Source organism: Eschrichtius robustus, chromosome 19 (assembly GCF_028021215.1).
Source record: "Eschrichtius robustus isolate mEscRob2 chromosome 19, mEscRob2.pri, whole genome shotgun sequence".
Taxonomy (NCBI): Eukaryota; Metazoa; Chordata; class Mammalia; order Artiodactyla; family Eschrichtiidae; genus Eschrichtius; species Eschrichtius robustus.
The window spans coordinates 12641740-12661871 of NC_090842.1; the positions used below are offsets into that span (position 1 = coordinate 12641740).

Below are 20132 nucleotides of genomic sequence, written 5' to 3' on the forward strand. Positions count from 1 at the left end.
CCGCCCCCTTGCCCCGGAAGAGGCGGGGCTTCTGAGCGTGACCTGGAATTGCCGTGCGACCCTCGTCCTCATGAGCTCCGGCCTTCTGGGAAGATGGCTGAGGTGCAGGGGGCTGAAGTGAAAGTGGACGACGGCGAGCCGAAACTGAGCAAAAAGTAAGTGTCGCGGCAGGTCATTAAAACCTTTGCTGTCGGAGAGTCTGAACTAGGAGGCGCCTCGAGGCTCCGGCCGAGGCGGTTGTGCCTGGGGCCTTCCTGCCGGTTCTCGTGGGTATGAACATGCTGGGACGTAGTCGCTGCGCCCCGAAACTACAGCCCCCAGGATGCCGGGGCCCCCCGCTGGTTGGGTCCTTCTTCCTTCTCGTACTCGTGGAGTAAGAATGCGGAGAACTGGGCGGGGACAGAGAAAAGCGAAATTTACTCCTTCCCTTTTCTCCGAGAAATGCGTTACTGTGCCACACCCCGGTAAAGAAGTGGAGAAATGTTAAATACCCTAGCTTTTCAGAAGCACCTTCAACGTTCGAACTTTATGTATCAAAAGCCATTCTGAACCCTTTGTATTAAAGGGATCAGTTCTAAAACTGTCGTATACCTATCCATATGGGTTAGAGCATTGTGAGTATGTCTGGCAGTAGGGACTGTCTTACTTAGCCGGGTACACCGAACTACACTTAGCACTGCTGGCTATATCTTTGTTGATCACCCCAAATCCTTGGAGTATGAAGGTAAATATAAATAAATTAAGGTTAGCCGCCCTTTCACTGACTGTGTCTTGTATTCTCTTAATACTACACTCCTTCTCAACCGGAGTTCTTCATAGAACATAGGTAATGATCTGAGTGACTAGTTCCTCAGTACTCCTAAGGATAGTACATAAATATAGTACCGTTCCAGAGGCACCAGAGAGAAGTTAGTTTATTGCATATAATGCCTGCTTTAGTGCATTTTTTTAGTTCTGTTTCTTAATTGTTCTTGGAACTTCCTTGGTGTGAATCTTTAGTGAGCACCATTGTATGCCAGTTATTTTCTCCAAGTTTAAAAACAGATAGGCTGCCTGCCAGGTGATTCATTCAAGGCCACATTTATTTTAAGGCAATAAAGAACATGATCTCTGTCATTCTGTTGCCTTCCAGTGTTAATGTATAAACTTAATGTAGTCTAAGACTCTTTCTGAATTTCTTCTTTCCTCCTTGTTCCTGGAGCTCCAAACAAGGCTTGTCTTTGATTCAGGTGCTTTTGTGTGGCTTGTTTTTAGCTTCCTCTAGAGTTTGCAGTTGATGGTGACGTTTTGTATGCTTCCCATTGCCATCTTTGTGGACAGGTATTTCATCACCAAGAGAGAAACTACATGTCAGGGGCTTCAGAAACACTCCCATTTTCTAGACTGTTGTGATCATTTATACCCATAAACCATTGACTGACTTGCTGTTGACCCCAGATAAGCACCATCTTACCATAGCCAGGACTGAGAACATTGTCATTTACATTTGCAGCACAGTGAGTGTTACAGGGTTGATGTCAGTTGAGAGGGTCTTATGTAAAATGGGACACTAAAAGGTTGTGTAACCTCGCCTTCTCCCCGCACCCAACCCATAAGAGTAGGAGTGCTGGCTGGGAGTATGTGTACTGTCTGTCCCATCTGACACCACATCTCTGTGTTTCCTGTTAGGTGGTGGTAATCATTAGTTCCAGGGTAATCTACCATGTTGACGCAAGCGGCTGTAAGGCTTGTTAGGGGGTCCCTGCGCCAAACCTCCTGGGCACAGTGGGGGCAGAGGGAGCTGCGCCTGTGTCAACTTGCTCCTTTCACAACGGTTCACAAGGACAAGCCACTTTCTGATAAAAGAAGGTTGGTGCCCATTACCTTCTTTATTGCTCTGGGAGCAAAAATCCTACCCTTACTTAGTTTCTTATCTGTTAAGCCTCTGGCTAAGTCTTTGGACTTGATAAGGAAGCAACCCTGCTACCTACCAAAACCAATAGTCCTTTCTTAGTTTCTCTTTAATAAATTGAAATTCTCACTCCATAGATTCTTGAGATGACTTTTAGGTCTTATTCTAGAACAGTGCTGAGAACAGAACCCTTTATGAATAAAGAATTTCTAATGCAGGTTATTTTCCCTTCCCTGTCTTTCTGGAATTTCTTTGCTCCTGAGATTAACTTGGTTTCTAGTCTTAGTTCTTACTCCTAGGACCTTTTTGGATTATCCTTATTATTGATTTGATTTAAACGGCAACAGCCAGTTGAATGGAAAACAAGTTCATTATGTTAATGCCAGGAAGAACCAGAGAGGCTTCGATGCCCACTGACTGAATGACAGCACAATAAGTCTAGCACACTGTTCTAGAAAGGTGGCTTCACAACTGCTACAAAACAGATTATATACAGAGACACTTACTTTGAGGCCCTTAGAGTCAGTTTTCTTACTTAAAAGATAATCATTTCAAATCTCCAATTAAGTTTTTCTAATTGAGTTATTCTAAACTCATAGATAATTTAAAATGCACCCTGAAGCCAAACAGTATGCAAGCCTGACTAAGGATCATTTGCCATGGTTCATTATGACAGGATATTCAGTTAACATTGGTGGTTTAAAAGAATGATCAAGTCTATTTGAATAATGAGGGTATCAATCTCTACCCAAATCTGTTTGGTTTCTGGGTTCACATAACAAGTTTTCAAATTATTTAAACCAAGTAGTACCAATCGCTTTAGTTTTTGAATCTCAGGTGACGAGTATCAAGAGTTTGAATAGTGAGAGATTTGACAAGAAATTTATCCACATCTGTAAAATTTCTGTCCTTGAGGCAGAGTGTGAAGGGTTAAGATAGTGAGGGATACCTAGAATGGTTCACATTTGCATGCTTACTAAAATGCTAGGGGTGGGGTCATCTCTTTATGTACATTATCTCAATCCTCACAACATCTGGGGAGGAGGGTGTCTATTATTATTTTACAGGAGAAATTAAGTCACTTGCCCAAAGTCACCTAATTGGTAGGTAGGCGTGTCAGGATTTAGCCCCAGGCAGTCTGGCTCCAAAGATGGTATATTATCCCCTGTGCTGTGCTGCTTTGTACACTATTCTACCCAATTTGTTGTCAAAGTCAGGCTCCACTGGGGAGAGTGAGGCCAATGCTGAGGGCCATTGTCAATGCATTGATCAATGCTGGGGGAGAGATTGTCAGTGGAGTGTCTCCCTGAACTCTGAAGAGCCACCTCTTCCTCACCCCACCCCAGACTAACCCACTCCTTTCGGGAGGGGAGAGAGATGACAGACAAAGGTAGAGATGTCGCCTTATCACACATCAGATCTGATGCTCTAGGAACTTCATCTTCTGCAGAGAAATCCAAACAACTAAGATTCAGTCCCTGGCCTCAAGGAGCTCCCAAGCCCAATTAGCTTGAGAAAAGCCTATCTTGCTGATTTTCTGGAAAACCTTTTTTCCTATTCTAAATATAAATTAATATGTAGGGTTTTCTTTGTCTTTGTCTATCTTGATTTTAGTTGGGATCTAATGCCAAGGACCTCAGACTGGAAAAAAGAGACTGAGAAAGATCTTTTACATCTTTATTCTAAGTTTATTTTTTTCCCTTGTCTGTTTCACATATAGAGTTCAGTGACTGAGAGACTAACAGTGGGCATGTAGAACTGGGCATGAGTGTTTCCCCAGGTTATTCATATTTTTGATAAGTAGCTATGGGGCAGAACATAGAGGACTCTTCAGGCACCTGTCACGTTGAACATTTTCATCTTCCTGACAGTGAGCTAAAGAGACGCCTGAAAGCTGAGAAGAAAATAGCAGAGAAAGAGGCCAAGCAGAAGGAGCTCAGTGAGAAACAAATAAGCCAGGCCGCTGCTGCCACCAACCACACTGCTGAAAATGGTGTGGGTGCGGAGGAGGAGAGCTTGGACCCAAACGTGAGTCCTTGGGACCAGTGATTAAGGAGATAAATAGGAACTGAAACAGGCACAGGGATGGATGAGGGTGGGCCCACCACTCCATCTGGTTAAAGGCACAGGCCCTGCGCATTTTTCTTGTCGGCTACTTACAGATATTTGGGAGAATCCAGTACCTCCAAGTGACTGATCTTCCTTGGAGCTAGCTGGGCCTTATAGCAGCCCCAGAGAAAATGTCTCCCTAAAGGTGGGCTGGGGTTTACTTTAGCCCAGAGATTGACAAACTGTGGCCCACAGGCCAAAGCCACCACTACCCCCATCCCTCCTCCCTGGTTTTATAAATAAAATTGTGTCGAAACACAGCCATGCCCATTTGTTTACATATGTCTGAGGCTGCTTTCACACTACAGTAGAGTTGAGTAGTTGCATCAGAAAAAGTTTGCTGACCCCTGATATAGAATATTCCTTTTTCACACCCTCCAGGCCCATGCACCTGCCTTGGGGAAAAAGTCTGGTGTGTGGCCAGGGGCAGGAAAGTAGCAAGATAAGTGACTCACCATGCAGATGTGTCTACAAAAGTGGTAACCAGGGCCATCTGTACCAATTAAACATTATTTTAGGCAGAGACATGATTTTTCTTTTTGTTGAATCTTGTATTTTGGAACTCTGGCCTTTATTCCCAGCTGTGGATCTGGCCACCCTGCATATTTAAGTGCAAATCTCTCTCCATATTCCAAGCCTGTGATTTCAAGGATGCAGAGGGGGTTGGTTAAAGAAACCTCACTGTATTGGGGCCCCTCTGAGGCAGAATACAGAACTCCGCTAGACAGGCCTCTGGTCTGACCAGGTTCAACTTCTCAAAAGCTGTTTTGTTTTTTGTTTTTAACAGCAATACTTCAAAATCCGCAGCCAGGCAGTCCACCAGCTGAAGGTCAATGGGGAAGACCCATACCCACACAAGTTCCACGTCGACATCTCGCTCACTCACTTTATCCAAGAATACAGTCACCTGCAGCCTGGGGACCACCTGACTGACATCACCTTAAAGGTGGCAGGTAGGAAGATTCCCTGGCAGTTTGCTGAGCTCCCACAGCAGGCAGGCCTCTCCAGTTGCACAAAGGAAGTTCTGGGGTGGTCTCGCTCTCAAAAAGCTTAAGTCTGAGGCTACGTTACTAGAGATGGCACCAGTATGTCTATTCACAGAAAGTAGAGCAGCCCTGAGGCATGAGGTCACATTCCAGTGGTGATGCTACAGAGGAAGGGTCGTTCTTTGGGGGGGACTCCTGGCCTGATGCTGCTACTCATTCATAGTCCTTTAGAGGACTTCCCTTCATCAGTGGGAGCCATGGCCCTGAGCTCCTAAAAATTGCAATCTGTGTTCCTAGACTGCTTTACACTAGGCTCTTTTCCTAGAGCACTGTTATTTTGGAGTTTACTATCTTGTGTGGGATCTTCTCCTTAATTTAAGAGACAATTAAATCCTGTCCTTCGTTTATACCTTCCCCCCCTAAAAATATATAAAATTATTAGTTGTAGAAAATTTAGAATGTTGAAACATTCAGAAAGGCAAAGAAAGAAAAGTTTGATTACCCATAATCCCACCACCCAGAGGGAACCCCTGCCAATACTTAAATGCCCCCCAAATTTCTTTTTCTTTAAAGTCCAGTGTTTTCACTAAAATATGTCTTGATGTTAGTTATTCTGGGTCAGTATTCTCAGGTACACAGTGTGCCCTTTATTTTTTTTTTTAATAAATTTATTCATTTTATTTATTTATTTTTGGGGTCTTCGTTGCTGCACGCAGGCTTTCTCTAGTTGTGGCGAGCGGGGGCTACTCTTCATTGCGGTGCATGGTCTTCTCATTGTGGTGGCTTCTCTTATTGCAGAGCACGGGCTCTAGACGTATGAGGTTCAGTAGTTGCGGCACGAGGACTCAGTAGTTGTGACTTGCGGGCTCTAGAGCGCAGGCTCAGTAGTTGTGGCACACAGGCTTAGTTGCTCCGCGGCCTGTGGGATCTTCCCGGACCAGTGCTCGAACCCGTGTCCCCTGCATTGGCAGGCGGATTCTTAACCACTGTGCCACCAGGGAAGCCCTGTGCCCTTTAAATATGTATTCTCAAGTCTTTTTTTTTTTTTTTTTTTTTTTTTGGACATTTTTCTTGAATATAATTTTTTTGTATTCTGTTTCTTGCTTAGGTTTATGTTTGGGACTCCTTTTTATCTCTTTTTTTTGTACTTTGATTTTTAAATTGTATCCTCCTTTCCAGTGTAGTTCTCTTAAGACATTATTTGTTGTATTTATTCACTCTTATTTCCTTGTAATTTAGGCTTCATTTCTGAGATGATTTTTTCCTTTATTTCTAATTTTTTCAACGTGTCATCTCATTTCTTAGTTTCTTCTAGTTCTCATTTGTGTTCTTTCACATTTTGTGTCATATTCTTAATGTCTTTCAGCTCATGCAATAGAATATTTTGCTTTTCCTGAGCATGTCTTTCTCGAGTGCTTTTGTTGCCTGTGGTGATGTTATTCTCCTTATTCTCTTTTTTTTAATTTAATAACTTTGATATTTGACCTCACTACTTTTATGTTGTTTATTTTCATGTGAGATTAATTTTCTTCAATGTTAAAAGGAAGCTTGGTTTAGATAGCTTTTCAACTTCACTGAGCTCCCTCTTCTGTTGTTTTTGTGGAGCATTCAGAAATACAGCAGCTTCCTTTCTGGGATTTTCAGGCTCTTCTCCTTTCTCGCTTTTGTTGGACCTTCTCTTTCCTTTGTCTCTTTTTTCTTGGTCTTGTTCAATTTTGTGGGGCCCTGTCCTAGGAGAGATCCCTTGCTGTTAAATTTAGAGAGTTCTTGGGGGCTACACTAAAGGGCTTCATCCCCTAGACCTTCTTAATGCAGCCCACTATACTCACTTGTATGGCAGTAAGCTGCTATCCTCCCAGTGTCCGCTGCTGTCCTCCACTTAGCCCTGCCACATTTTCCAGTGAATACCTATGGCTTTTTGGGAGACTTCCAGTTCTCAGACCTGCCAGAGACTCCATTGCTTCCCATAGCTTTTTCCCATATAGAGGTCTTGGGGCCCTTAGTGGTTTTCCCCAGCGCTTGTATTTGGGGATTCTTGGGAATATCTTCCCACATAATTTTGTTGTAAATTTTGTCCGTGGCTTTTTGGACTTGCCTGTCTAGTTGTGCATTCTTTTTTTTTTTTTTTAAACTATTTATTTGGCTGCACCAGGTCTTAGTTGCGGCATGAGGGACCTAGTTCCCTGACCAGGGATCAAACCCAGGCCCCCTGCATTGGGAGCACAGAGTCTTAACCACTGGACCACCAGGGAAGTCCTTGTGCTTTCTATTTTTATGTGAGGATTTAGGAAGATCCCACAGCTATGCTGCCATCAACATTCCAGGAATCCATTGAACACCTTTAAAAGCCAGATCTTTCTGCACATCTTTTAACTGGTTTAAATGGGGAGCCAACGTTGTCATGAAGAAAATGGCAGGGCTTAGGCCTCAGGCTAAAATCAAATTGTTCTAGTTTATATTCTGCCTGGATGTAAAAACTGCAGAGGGAGCTTTTTTGGCACTGATATCATGAAATAGCTTCTGCTTCTGTCATTATTTTTGCTGTTCTCTAGGTAGGATCCATGCCAAAAGAGCTTCTGGGGGAAAGCTCATCTTCTATGACCTTCGAGGAGAGGGGGTCAAGTTGCAAGTCATGGCCAATTCCAGGTATATAGAAATACCCAGTTACAGGCCTTTCTAGGTTGGCCCAGAGCAACATGACTGGGGAAAAAGGCCCATATAGTCTTCTTTTCCCATTGGAAATTAAAGGGAGTGGTATATGGTTGGGAAAATAAAAGGGCCATCTGGTCACCTGGAGAATAAAGACTGATCTTGGGTTGTGGAGCAGTTAAAAATAAAAGATAATACTTTTTAACGGTTGACCTTGAATCTGAGATTCTTCTTGGGTACACATTAACACTTTAGTGAGGGTTCCACAGTAAACCAGTGGTCAGTTTTAGTTTGGGATATTGTATACTCAATTATGTTTTCCATTTATTCAGGAATTATAAATCTGAAGAAGAATTTATTCGTATTAACAACAAACTGCGCCGGGGAGACATAATTGGAGTTCAGGGCAATCCTGGGAAAACCAAGAAAGGCGAACTGAGCATCATTCCCTATGAAGTCACACTGCTGTCTCCTTGCTTGCATATGTTACCTCATCTTCACTTTGGCCTCAAAGACAAGGTAATTTCTCGTGGCCTCCTGGCTCTGGTTTATCATACCATTGAATCAAACACATCAGTGATTTCTATCTGTTACTTTTCATTTAGGAAACACGGTTTCGTCAGAGATACTTGGACTTGATCTTGAATGACTTTGTGAGGCAGAAGTTTATCATCCGCTCTAAGATCATCACATATATAAGAAGTTTCTTGGATGAGTTGGGATTCCTAGAGGTGATGGAAAGTTCTTACCTGACATGATGAGCTGCCTTCTGTGCTTGCCTCTTATACTCTTCTTCCCTTCCCTTCTCCACAGGCACATCCTGTGTCAGTATCCTTCGTGCTCAGTGAAAAGTGCCCTTTCTTGCCAGTGTCTTTGTTCCACCTTGTTTACTTAGTGCCCTGATTAGGAAGGTAGGACAGGACTTCTAAGATAATGGACAAAGTAGAGGGCCATCCACATACTAACAATGCCATGTTCAATGTGTTATCAACTCATTTTGCTTTTTTGTAGCATTAAAAAATATTTTTCTTGATTTTTATTCAACTTATTTAAACTAAAAAATGTGTTTAGGAAAATTTTTAGAGCAAAAAAAAATTTTTTTTTAATATTTTCTAATTTCATGAGAAAGGTGAGTACGTGTTACCATAAAACAAATTCAAACAATAAAGAAATAAATAGAAACAAAACTGAAAGTCCCCTTTCATTTTTTCCCAGCTAATGTCCCTCTCCAAACTTGAATTTGAGGTGGCACAGTGGTTAAGACTGCACTCCCGATGCAGGGGGCCGAGGTTCAATCCCTGGTCAGGGAACTAGGTCCCACATGCATGCCGCAACTAAGAGTTTGCATGCCACAACTGAGGAACTCTCGAGCCTCAACTAAGGAGCCTGCGTGCTGCAACTAAGACCCAGCGCAACCAGATAAATAAATAAATAAATAAAATTTTTTTTTAAAAAAAAAACTTGAATATTTATCCTTCCTCACCATTTACTCTGCATATTTATAATACCTCCATTCCTGTGCATGTGGCAGGTGGGGTAAGTGTAAGTGTGTAAGTGTAAATGTTTTAGAACGGTTTTATTTTTTGCTTTAAACATAAATGAAGTCACATTGTATTATAATGGACCTCCCCCCACACACACAATATATTCTGGGGCCCTTTGCATGTCCATATATATGTGTGTATGTGTATTCCTTTTTGATGCTTTATAATTATTTCCCCTATTGATAGTTTAAGTTTCTGATTTTCTTCAATAATGTTTTAGTGAACATCTTTGTGCACATGGACAGGTGTTTCTGTAGGATGGATTTCTAGAAGTAGAATAAGTCAAAGGGTATAAGCAGTTAGAATTTTTAATAAATACTGCAAACTGAACTCAAGAAAGGCTGTACCCATTTAGAGTCCCACTAACAGCTTGAGAAAGTTTATGGGACTGTGTTAATGGTGTTTGGTATTAATAGAGACACTATTCTAGAAAATCAAGCTATCTCTACTTTTTTTGTCAAGCACCTACACATTATTATTGAACTTAACTTTTACTTGGGATATAGTAGGATTACACTATCACGTTCAAAGCATGAGCCATTCCCAAGAACTCTAGTTTGAGAACCTCTGTCTGTGAACTAAATGTTTTTCCTCTCTTTTAGATTGAAACTCCCATGATGAACATCATCCCAGGGGGAGCTGTGGCCAAGCCTTTTATCACCTACCACAACGAGCTGGACATGAATTTATATATGAGGATTGCTCCAGAACTCTACCATAAGGTAGTCAATAAGAAGATGCCCTGTGTCCTTAGAGAAGTAGAAGGCTGAAAAATATTGGCTAGACAGGTACAGTCAGAAATAAGAGGAACATTGAGGGTAGAACAACCAGGAGAGTATTCTAAATTGTCAGGCTTCTGAGTGTTACATTTCTGGAATTTATCTATAGGATCAGTAGAGCATTATATTGCAAAGGGAGTATCTTTCCTAGGTGTACAGATCCTCCTAACATACTTTGTTTCCCATAATCTCATAATACTTTTAAGTTTATAATTCTCCTTGGATTAAATTTGATTTTAGTCTTTTGTAGAAGAATGAGTTGAATCTCTGTCTGAAAGTTGGAAATATCATCAAATCACCAGAGTAAATATCGAAGGCTGTGTCATTTGAGATTCTTACTTGCAAACGACAAAACCTGTTAATGGTGTTTAAGCAAAAAAAAAAAATGTATTCAAATATATAAGGAAGCTCACAATTTCCAGGAAGATCAGAGAATCAGGCTTGGAGACCACACAACTAGGAATGATTCTGAATCATATCACTGAGCTGTTCCCATGAAGAACCCAGTATCTTCCAGTCAGGACAGTTACCACAACTCATAAGCTTGGCACTAGGCACAGGTCATTGCCATTGGGACTTCTGCAGTTACTACCTCTATAAGCCAGATATCTCTGGCCCCCTTCACCAGAAGGGATTCTGTGCAATACCTGCATCATCTTTGCGTGTTGAAGTCTCACAGGTTGGGGAACTTAGGTCACATGCCTACATCCTAACCCCAAAAGAGGCTTCTTTCTTGGGGAGGTTCACACTCACAAGATGGGGGACACCCCAGACAAAGGAAGATAGTTCAGTGATTCTGGACAGCCAGAATGAATGATGACTGTCCACAAAGGCCTGAAGAGAGTAGGGCACTCAGCATTTGGGTAGAGACCTGAAAGCATGCCTTGAGCTGTGAAATCCAAGTTACAGCTTTTGTAGACAGACACTTTCCCTAGCCAGTAAGACAAGATTAGCTGCCATGACCATGGCCGTGTGTTGTTATTAGATGCTGGTGGTTGGTGGCATTGACCGGGTTTATGAAATCGGACGCCAGTTCCGGAATGAAGGAATTGATTTGACTCACAATCCTGAGTTCACCACCTGTGAATTCTACATGGCCTATGCAGACTATCATGATCTCATGGAAATCACAGAGAAGATGATTTCAGGTGACCCCTCCTGCTCCCTTTGTCTTTCACTACAAAGAAAGTCTGCAGGGCTGGTGTGCCGCTTTCAATTGGACTTCCTGTTGGTCCTCTTTAAATGACACATTTCTTTCCCAGGGATGGTGAAACACATTACAGGCAGTTACAAGGTCACCTATCATCCAGATGGCCCAGAGGGCCAAGCCTGTGAGATTGACTTCACCCCACCCTTCCGGAAAATCAGCATGGTAGAAGAGCTTGAGAAAGCCCTGGGCATGAAACTGCCAGAAACTAACCTCTTCGAAACCGAAGGTAAAGTGATGCACTCCTTCACTGTAGGGCCCTCCTTCCTGTTCAGCTCTGAATTAGATTAGGTCGGGGCTAGAATTTCCCATGTTACTCTCTTTATATACCTCTTAATGGGGTAGTGTGATGTCTTCTGTCCTAACTTGTATGTTTGTATTACAGAAACTCGCAAAATTCTAGATGATATCTGTGTGGCAAAAGCTGTTGAATGCCCTCCACCTCGGACCACAGCCAGGCTCCTTGATAAGGTGAAAGGCCGTGCACTTCTAGTACATGCCCTCATCCAGTGGTAACGCCCCCTACTCCCTATGAAGGTGAACTCCACTGTAGAGAATGAACTTCTACAGCTTCATAGGAAAGCTCTAATGAGAGAACAAGTTTTGAATTCCTGCTGTACTGAGCTCTGTGCCAAATAGTTATGTTCGTTACCTTATTACCAACCACTGAGAAGCTTAGGATAAACCCGTATAGCATCAGGTATAGGGTTAGGGTCCGAGGCCTCTACCACCAAGACGGAGATGATCAAAATGCCATTTAGAAGGGCTCTCTAACTCTGCTTTCTCCTTAAGCTTGTCGGGGAGTTCCTGGAAGTGACGTGCATCAATCCTACATTCATCTGTGATCACCCGCAGATAATGAGTCCTCTGGCCAAATGGTAAGATAAAGCACGGTGTTGCAGTTACCTGTTGCTGCATAACCTCAGAACTTAGCGGCATAAAACAGTTTATTCTCAAGAGTTTGTGGGTTCATTGGGTAGTCTTTCTGCTCTACGTGGTGTTGGCTAGGGTAACTCAAGTGGCTTTTTTCAACTGGGAACTTTGCCAGGGCACCTTGCATCTCCTCCACATGGGATCTCATCCTCTGGGGCCTCTCTGGCAGCGTAGCCAGGGTTCCAAGTGGAAGCATTCCAAAAGAATAAATCCTGATGTGCAAACACATATCAATCCTCTGCTGATGTCCCATTGGCCAGAGCAAGTCATATGGGCAGCCCAGACTCAGTGTGGCAGGGACTACAGAAGGGCATAAATACAGGCGGTATGGTTCAGTATATCAGTCTACCACACATGCCTGTTGTGAAGATAATTAAAGGTTCTTTGTCTCTAACCCTCCTCACTAATGTACCAAGTGATTTGGTGCCAAGGATGCATGCAGGCTTTTGGTCACAATCAGTACAATTTTGAGTCAACTAGATTTCAGGAATTCTTGTTTGTACCAGATGTTCTTACTGAACCTGCATATTCACCCTCCCCTTTGGTCTCCTGTCCCCAGGCACCGCTCTAAAGAGGGTCTGACTGAACGCTTTGAGCTATTTGTCATGAAAAAGGAAATATGCAATGCCTACACTGAGCTGAATGACCCTATGCGACAGCGGCAGCTTTTTGAAGAACAGGCCAAGGTAAGGAAGGAATGTGTGCCCACTCACCAGAAGATATCAGCACTAACCCTGGTCTGTGTCTTGTCTGCAACTCCTGGTGACTTCAGCAGAATGAAGGATGAAAGCCACTGGCTTCACTGGAGGAAGTCACATTTCAAGATGGAGAACTTGACTAGTTTTGGCCCTAGGATTTCTATATAAATGGAGCTTAGGCATGAATATCTGTTTGAGGAGTGTGACACTTGACAAGAACATAATTTTTCTTAGATGGTACATTTATTGCGGTGGCGTGAGGATGAGAAGCCAAAGCACCCACAGGCTGCCTACACTAGCACTGCCACTGATGGGTGGTTCAGGAAGTGGGAGAAAGACTGTTGGGAATCATCAGAGTCTCTGAAAGAAAATGCGTTTCACTGGACTTGAAGAGCCCCAGGCAGTAGAAGTATTTTCATTTCGCGGAGAAATTTGCATGTGTTCTGAGGTAGAATTCATCAGTCCTGACCTCCAGGTCTTTGAAAGAAATGGCTCCATCCTGGAGTTCCTGGGAAACCAATTCCCAGCAAGTGCTGGGTGTCCAGAGCATCCCTGGAATGATACTGCCTCTGGATGTTTTCACGTGCTCACTCAGACTCTGAGAGAGCACAGCCTAGAACAACGTCGCTGTGTGGTTCTCCTCTTCCAGGCCAAAGCTGCTGGCGATGATGAGGCCATGTTCATAGATGAAACCTTCTGCACTGCCCTGGAATACGGGCTGCCCCCCACAGGTGGCTGGGGCATGGGCATCGACCGCGTCACCATGTTTCTCACCGACTCCAATAACATCAAGGTACGAGGAGACCCTGAAGGAGCACCACTGTGTTGGAAGCGGGGTGTGGTGGGCCTGGAGCCTAAAGAGAGGGCTTTGGGCTAGGAGGAGGGGCAGGCAGAGAAGTTACAGGGGACTTCACCAGAGGAGGGGCAGAGCATCTGACCTTACAGAATTCGGGGGTTTTTCAACCTGAGGCAGAGGAAATACTAATTGTTCACATTTCTTAAGGATCCAAGGAACATGCTAAGCCATCTGCTTGCATTATCTCATTTAACTTAAGTCAGCTTATGACGTGTAGAAACTGTTGCTATCCCATGTTTATAGTTGAGGAAATCATATTTGAAGAGAATCTCTCTGTTTGTTCCTTCTTTTGACATTGTACCCTAGGCAGCGCTGTGCATTTCTTCTTTTCCATCCTCTGTAACTGAGAGGGACTGAATTGAAATGAAAGAACACAGATGTCCGGGTGTTGGTGATAACAGTAATGAGGGGCGAAAGGAGTAGGTGGATAGCCAGGAAAAAGTGTGTCTTAGCTTCAGAATGCATTCTCTCTCCTGTAGGAAGTGCTTCTGTTTCCTGCCATGAAACCCGAAGACAAGAAGGAGAACGTAGCCACCACTGAGGGACTGGAAAGCACAGCAGCCGGCACTTCTGTCTAGAAAACAGTGACAGCAAGTCGCACGGCTTGGGCATCTGCGCTTGTGCAGAAGATCAAGGACTGCGAGGGAATTCCTGTGTGCGTTGCTGTCTATTTGACTATCACATTTCATGTCAGCCATCAAAAGAGAGAAGAGGAATTAAGAATTCCTTTTTACTCCTTGTTACCAAATAAACCATTTGTCTCTGCTCCTGTCTCATCACTCTTTTTACTTTTGTAATGTCATCTTATTAGACAGCTGACATAATGAATGTTTTAAAGTCTTTATTGAATTTGTTAACAGTATTGCTTCTGTTTTATGTTTTGGTTTTTAGGCCGCGAGGCATGTGGGATCTTAGCTCCCCAACCAGGGATCAAACCACCCCCTACATTGGAAGGCGGAGTCTTAACCACTGGACCGCCAGGGAAGTCCCCAGAGGTGCTATTTTAGATAGAAGTGATGGAGGCAGTGCTATGTTGCATATGTGGTCAGGGAAGACCTCTTCTAGGTGACATTTAAGTAGAGATCTGGAAACAGAGATCTGAGTGGAAAAGGGGTGATTTAGACTACAGGGCTGCATTTTTGAGGAACAGCAAAGGGGTCTGGTATGGCCGGAGAGGAGCAAGTAAAGATCAGTAAGGGGCCGGATCATGCAGGCATCTGTAAGCCATGCAGAGGAGTATGTATTATGAGTGGGGTGTGAAGCCATTGGAGGGGTTTGAGCAGTGTTTTTTTGTTTGTTTGTTTTTTGGCCACACCACGTATGGCATGTGGGATCTTAATACCCCAACCAGGGATTGAACCCATGCCCTCTGCATTGGAAGCACAGAGCCTTAGCCACTGGACCACCAGGGAAGTTCCCTTGAGCAGTGTTTTTAAAAGATTGTTCTAGTTAGCATGTGGAAAGCAAGAGTGAAAGGGAGACAGTTGCACTGCAGCAGTGGGCTGAGGAGCGATGATGGCTTAGCCTTGGGTGGTGTAAAGAGATGGTGATGGTTGAGCCATTGGACTTTGCCTGTGTTCCTGAGGTCAGCAGAATCTGCTGTCAATGTGGGTTGTAAGAAGAGGAATCAAAGATAATTTCAAGGTTTGGGGCCTGACCAACTGGAAAGTAGAGTTGTCATTGACTTGAGATGGAAAAAACTTGAGGAAGTGCAGGTTTGAGAAGGAAGGTTGAGTGTTTGGTTTTGGACATAATTAAATTTAACGTGCTTGTTAGACATTGGGTGGGAAGAGTGAATAGGATGCTGAATAGTGAGTCTGGTGTATTCTCATTTTCAGCGCAGTTCAATTGAGCTAAGAATGTGACAAGGGTATGGCTGGGGACCTACTATTAAAAGAGAGCCCATGACACAGGGAGGCAGCGGGGGAAACTTTTCTCCAACGAGACAACAAAGGACTTGTCTTTTGCACTTCAGCAAAACCTCTGCAAGCGTCTCGGCTTGGGAGTTGCCAGTCTACTTTCACAGAGCAGTTTTTTACTTTGCGGCTGGTAAAATGATCTAAGCACCCAGAATTACCTAACTGGGAACTACAGGGAGTGCTGAGCACCTCACTCCTTGCTGGTGTTGAACATAGGCTCCAGGAGCACTTGGCAGTGCAGGTTAGATGACCAGGTGGTATTTCAGAAGAAACACATCATATGGTACATCCTTCAGCAAGGTGGTGTTAATTAATAATGAAAAGTCAACTCACCAGGATAAGGGACTGGACTTCAGGCACCACTGTACCGTCAATGTGGACCATTGGAAAAGGCAACAAGGATTAATGAGGTCACAAGTGATCTTTGGAGAGCTGTTTAGTGGTAGGCTGGGGGCAGATGCCAGCTGTCTGGCCTCAAGGAGCTTGGGGATAGAGGAACTGAAGCAGCAGTAGACATCTTGTCTGTGTGGTTTAGCAGGAAAAAATGACAAACAGAATGAAAGCTGGAAGGGGACTTCCCTGGTGGTGCAGTGGTTAAGAATCCTCCTGCCAATGCAGGGGACACGGGTTCGAGCCCTGGTCTGGGAAGATGCCACATGCCGCAGAGCAACTAAGCCCATGTACCACAATTAAGCCTGCGCTCTAGAGCCCGTGTGCCACAACAACAGCCCACGCGCCTAGAGCCCATGCTCCACAACAAGAAGCCACCGTGATGAGAAGCCCGCGCACCACAACGAAGAGTAGCCCCCGCTCGCCACAACTAGAGAAAGCCTGCGCACAGCAATGTAGACTCAACACAGCCAAAAATAGATAAAATTAAATCTTAAAAAAAAAATCCTTTAAGAAAATATTTAATAAATCATCCCAATAAAACCAAAAAATGGAAACTTCTGGAAAATGCTCTGAAGGAGAGATCCATGGGGTATTGAGAAACTCTAACAGACCTAGTTAAGGAAGTTTTCCCTGAGGACATCAGATCTGAGATCTGAAGGAAGATAGAGCACTAACTAGTCAAAGAAGGGAAGGAAGGGCTTTCCATAGTGTGGCAACAAGTGCAAAGGCCCTGACAAGGAAAGAACAAGGAGAAGACCAATACCACTAGATATAAAAACCCAAAGAAATATGCCAACAGATGAGGCAGGACGGTGCTGGTCATACAGGGCTGTGAGCCCTACTATGGGACTTTGTCTGCACTTTAAAAGTGCTGGGAAACCACTGAAGCATTTAAGCAGGGGAGTGACATCATATCTGCATTTTGAAAACATCAGTCTGGCTGCTCTGTGAAAAAGAATTGGAGTTGGGCAGAAAGAGGTTAAAGTCCAAGGTTAACAAGCAGTCCAAGAGGGAAACAACAGCAGTTCGGACTAGGGTGTTGCCATGAAAATGGACAGAATTGGATGGACTCAAGATAGAGAAAGCTCAACAGGACTTGGTAATGGATTATATATTGGATTATATTATGGGGGTGAAGGGAAGGGAAATGACAAGGTGATTCACTTTTCAGTTTATGCAACTAGACAAATGGTGGTACTAATCCCTGAGATGACCCTGGAAGATGATTCCCCCACCAGGAATCTTTAAAGACAAGGAGTCAGTCGCAGATTAAACATGCTGGAGGGACTTCCCTGGCAGTCCAGTGGTTAAGACCCTGCGCTTCCAATGCAAGGGGCACAGGTTCGATCCCTGGTCAGGGAACTAAGATCCCACATGCCGCATGGCCAAAAACAAAAAACAAAACAACAAAACTAAACATGTTGGAGAGAGGAAGGAGGATCAGGGTCCTGACACTTGGAGGAGGCCTGTGGCCCTTTTCCTCTGATCTAGAGAGAAAGATGGGGATCAAGTAAGTTGCACTTCTTCTCTAGCTTTTGAGGGGTAGTAAGAAAAGTGAATTCTCTCATCTTTAGTAATTGAGGTATACAGCTGCTGAATGGTACAGGCTCCTGAACTATCCAAGACAGCTATACTACCTATACCTGACAAACTGAAGGTTTTAGACATGAGCTGTCCAATACGGTAAGCCACTAGCCACATATGGCTATTGAGCGTTTGAAATGTGGCTGGTCAGAACTTAGATGTACTGTAATATACACACCAGATTTCTTAAACTTAGTATGAAGAAAAGAATGTAAAATATCTCAAATTTATAAAAAAATATTGATTACACGTTGAAATATGTTGAATATGCTGGGTTAAATAAAATATATGGTTAAAATTAATTTCACTTATTTCTTTTGACTTTTTAAAACGTAGCTACTAGAAATTTTTTAATTACATATCTGGCTCGAAATTATATTTCTACTGGACATCAATGTTTTAGACAAAAATTCAGACTAGTGTTCCAAGATACGACATCATTCTACTATTTGAATCTATCCCACCGGGGAGTCAGCTTCCCTGAGCCCATTTCACCGGTACCTAAGCACAGCGCCGGAAGTCGCTAGACTCTAAGGATCAGCCCAGCCGCCCCTGGCTCCGCCCCCTAAACGACTACAAGGGCCAGCGTGCACTGCGCGCCTCCGGAGACGGGTCTGGAAGCGCCACCTCTTTGTGACGTCACGCCCGTTGCGCCGCGCGGGCTCTGTTCCCTTCGAGAGCGCGAGTTGTGGAGGTGGGAGGCGAGCGTCCGTGAAGGGGGTGGGGTCGTGCGGCCGAGGGCGCGCAAATAAGGGGGACCTTGGGGCTCCTGGGTGAGGTCCCCTCTGTCCGACTTTCCGGAGCCCTTTTTGTGTGGGGAGAGGATATCAGGACCGCGCCTCTCCCACCGCGTGTCCGGTGGGATAATGCGGCTCCTTTCAGGGAAATGCCAACGTCCCCTTGTGCGGAGAGCTCCTGCTGCGGACGAGTGCGGGGCGCGTGGCCTCTCGGCAGCATCCCACAAAGCCCAAGGGGGCAGGCACGCACGTTGTCCCTGCTGCAGGGGCCTGGAGTCTCCGAATGGGCCCCAGCCGGGCCCCTGGAGGATATTGAGGAGGGGGCCTAAGGGAAGTAGGCTTCACTTCCAACCCCTCTAAAGCCTTTTCTCCTCTGGCAGCCGAATTACTTTAACTTTTTTTTTTTTTTTTTAATTTATTTTTGGCTGTGTTGGGTTGTTTCTGCCCGCGGGCTTTCTCTAGTTGTGGCGAGCGGAGGCTACCCTTCGTTGCGGTGCACGCGCTTCACATTGCGGTGGTCTCTCCTGTTGTGGAGGACCGGCTCTAGGCGCATGGGCTTCAGTAGTTGTGGCACACAGGTTCAGTAGTTGTGGCTCACGGGCTCAAGAGCGTCAGTAGTTGTGGCACATGGGCCTAGTCGCTCCACGACATGTGGGATCTTCCCGGACCAGGGCTCGAACCCGTGTCCCCCGCATTGGTGGGCGAATTCTTAACCACTGTGCCACCGGGGAAGGCCAACATGCTTAGATCTTGGTTTGCTTAAATAGGGCACCACAGCATTAGAGCCTCATCAATCTAATGGCCTCCTTGTTTAATTAATTTAACACAACGCAATTTTGCTCATTGTAGAAAAGTCAGTTGTCTGCTATATGCATTGGGGTGCAGTGGAGCCTTTTTTTTTTTTTTTTTTTTTTGGTGACATGTCTGGCTTTGTCCATCACCATATGATCTTATTTTCTACTAGGAAGCTTTTCATACATTTGAGTCCAAATGAGGTCACTGAGCGAGCATCCATAGAGTCAAGAGTGAGAGAGTTTCGAGGGAAGTATTCTAGACCTCTTTTAGGTCTGATCTGCTTCATGGTTTCTTATTCATGGTTTTACGTGTCCATTACAGTTCCACTGCCTGATAAGGAGCTCAAGGCAAATCAATCAGGAAATTCAAGTGTCCTTTTTTGTAATATTAATCTCAGTTAACATTAATTATGCTCAACTTTGTACCAATTGCTTTTTTTTTTTAATTGCTTTTTGTAATTATTTAAGCCTCGCAGTAACTCCAGTGGATTACATACTACTGTCTCTATTATCAGATGACACAGAAAGGTTAAGTAATCTACGCAATATCGCACAGTTACTTTGTAGCAAAACCAGGATGAGACTCCAGAAATGGTAACTCCAAAGCACTCACTCTGAGAAGCGGAACACTTGACTGGTGAGAAACCACTAGACTCTTGTCACTTCTTCCCTCTGCATCATAAAACGCTGTAGAAGAAATTAAAGGGTTGCTTTCCTGATGGGGGCATCACTGGAGGTTTACTAGAGGGAGGTAAACTATCTGCTATGACGGAAAGACAAGTAAAACGTCTGAAAAAGAGGACGGAAAAGAAAAACCTTCTCCCCGGAAAGATAAACTTTGTATGGTGAGAGTCTGTCCAAAGCAAGCTGAGGTCTGCACCCTCAGCTATTTTACATGCTATTTCCAAATGAAAATTGGAGTAACAAGGATACTTCCTTCTCATATGCTTTCATTTTGAGTAGTTAGGTTCAGATTCATTAGAAACATGTCAAATATATAACATTAGAAGAAGAAAAAAAAGCAGCTTGAAGAAATAGGGTATCTTCTGGGCT

General features: G+C 44.1%; 2 protein-coding genes across 7 annotated transcripts in view; both read left to right on the top strand.

Annotated features, from left to right (window-relative positions):
- Positions 1-26: 26 nt before the first annotated feature.
- Positions 27-14418, top strand: KARS1 (lysyl-tRNA synthetase 1). 2 transcript variants are annotated; one of them, XM_068527374.1, is made up of 15 exons: positions 38-155; positions 1669-1848; positions 3763-3919; positions 4788-4953; positions 7539-7632; positions 7968-8154; positions 8241-8366; positions 9782-9901; positions 10944-11106; positions 11221-11394; positions 11551-11636; positions 11958-12043; positions 12658-12784; positions 13446-13589; positions 14132-14418. In XM_068527374.1, the coding sequence occupies exons 2-15, from the start codon at positions 1703-1705 to the stop codon at positions 14228-14230; spliced, it is 1875 nt and encodes a 624-aa protein (XP_068383475.1). In that variant the 5' UTR covers positions 38-155; positions 1669-1702; the 3' UTR covers positions 14231-14418. The 2 variants fall into 2 exon arrangements, with proteins under 2 accessions (XP_068383476.1, XP_068383475.1); XM_068527375.1 differs by lacking the exon at positions 1669-1848 and having other exon boundaries at positions 27-155.
- A 3783-nt stretch (positions 14419-18201) lies between these two features.
- Positions 18202-20132, top strand: part of ADAT1 (adenosine deaminase tRNA specific 1) — a 39533-nt gene continuing 37602 nt past the window's right edge. For 3 of the 5 annotated variants that reach the window (XR_011071292.1, XR_011071293.1, XR_011071294.1), the window contains exon 1: positions 19484-19716. The gene's annotated coding sequence lies outside the window, so the exon portion shown is untranslated. Of the gene's footprint in view, positions 18243-19483; positions 19717-20132 lie in introns of those variants that run through there. The other 2 variants (XM_068527636.1, XM_068527637.1) reach the window with 2 other exon arrangements.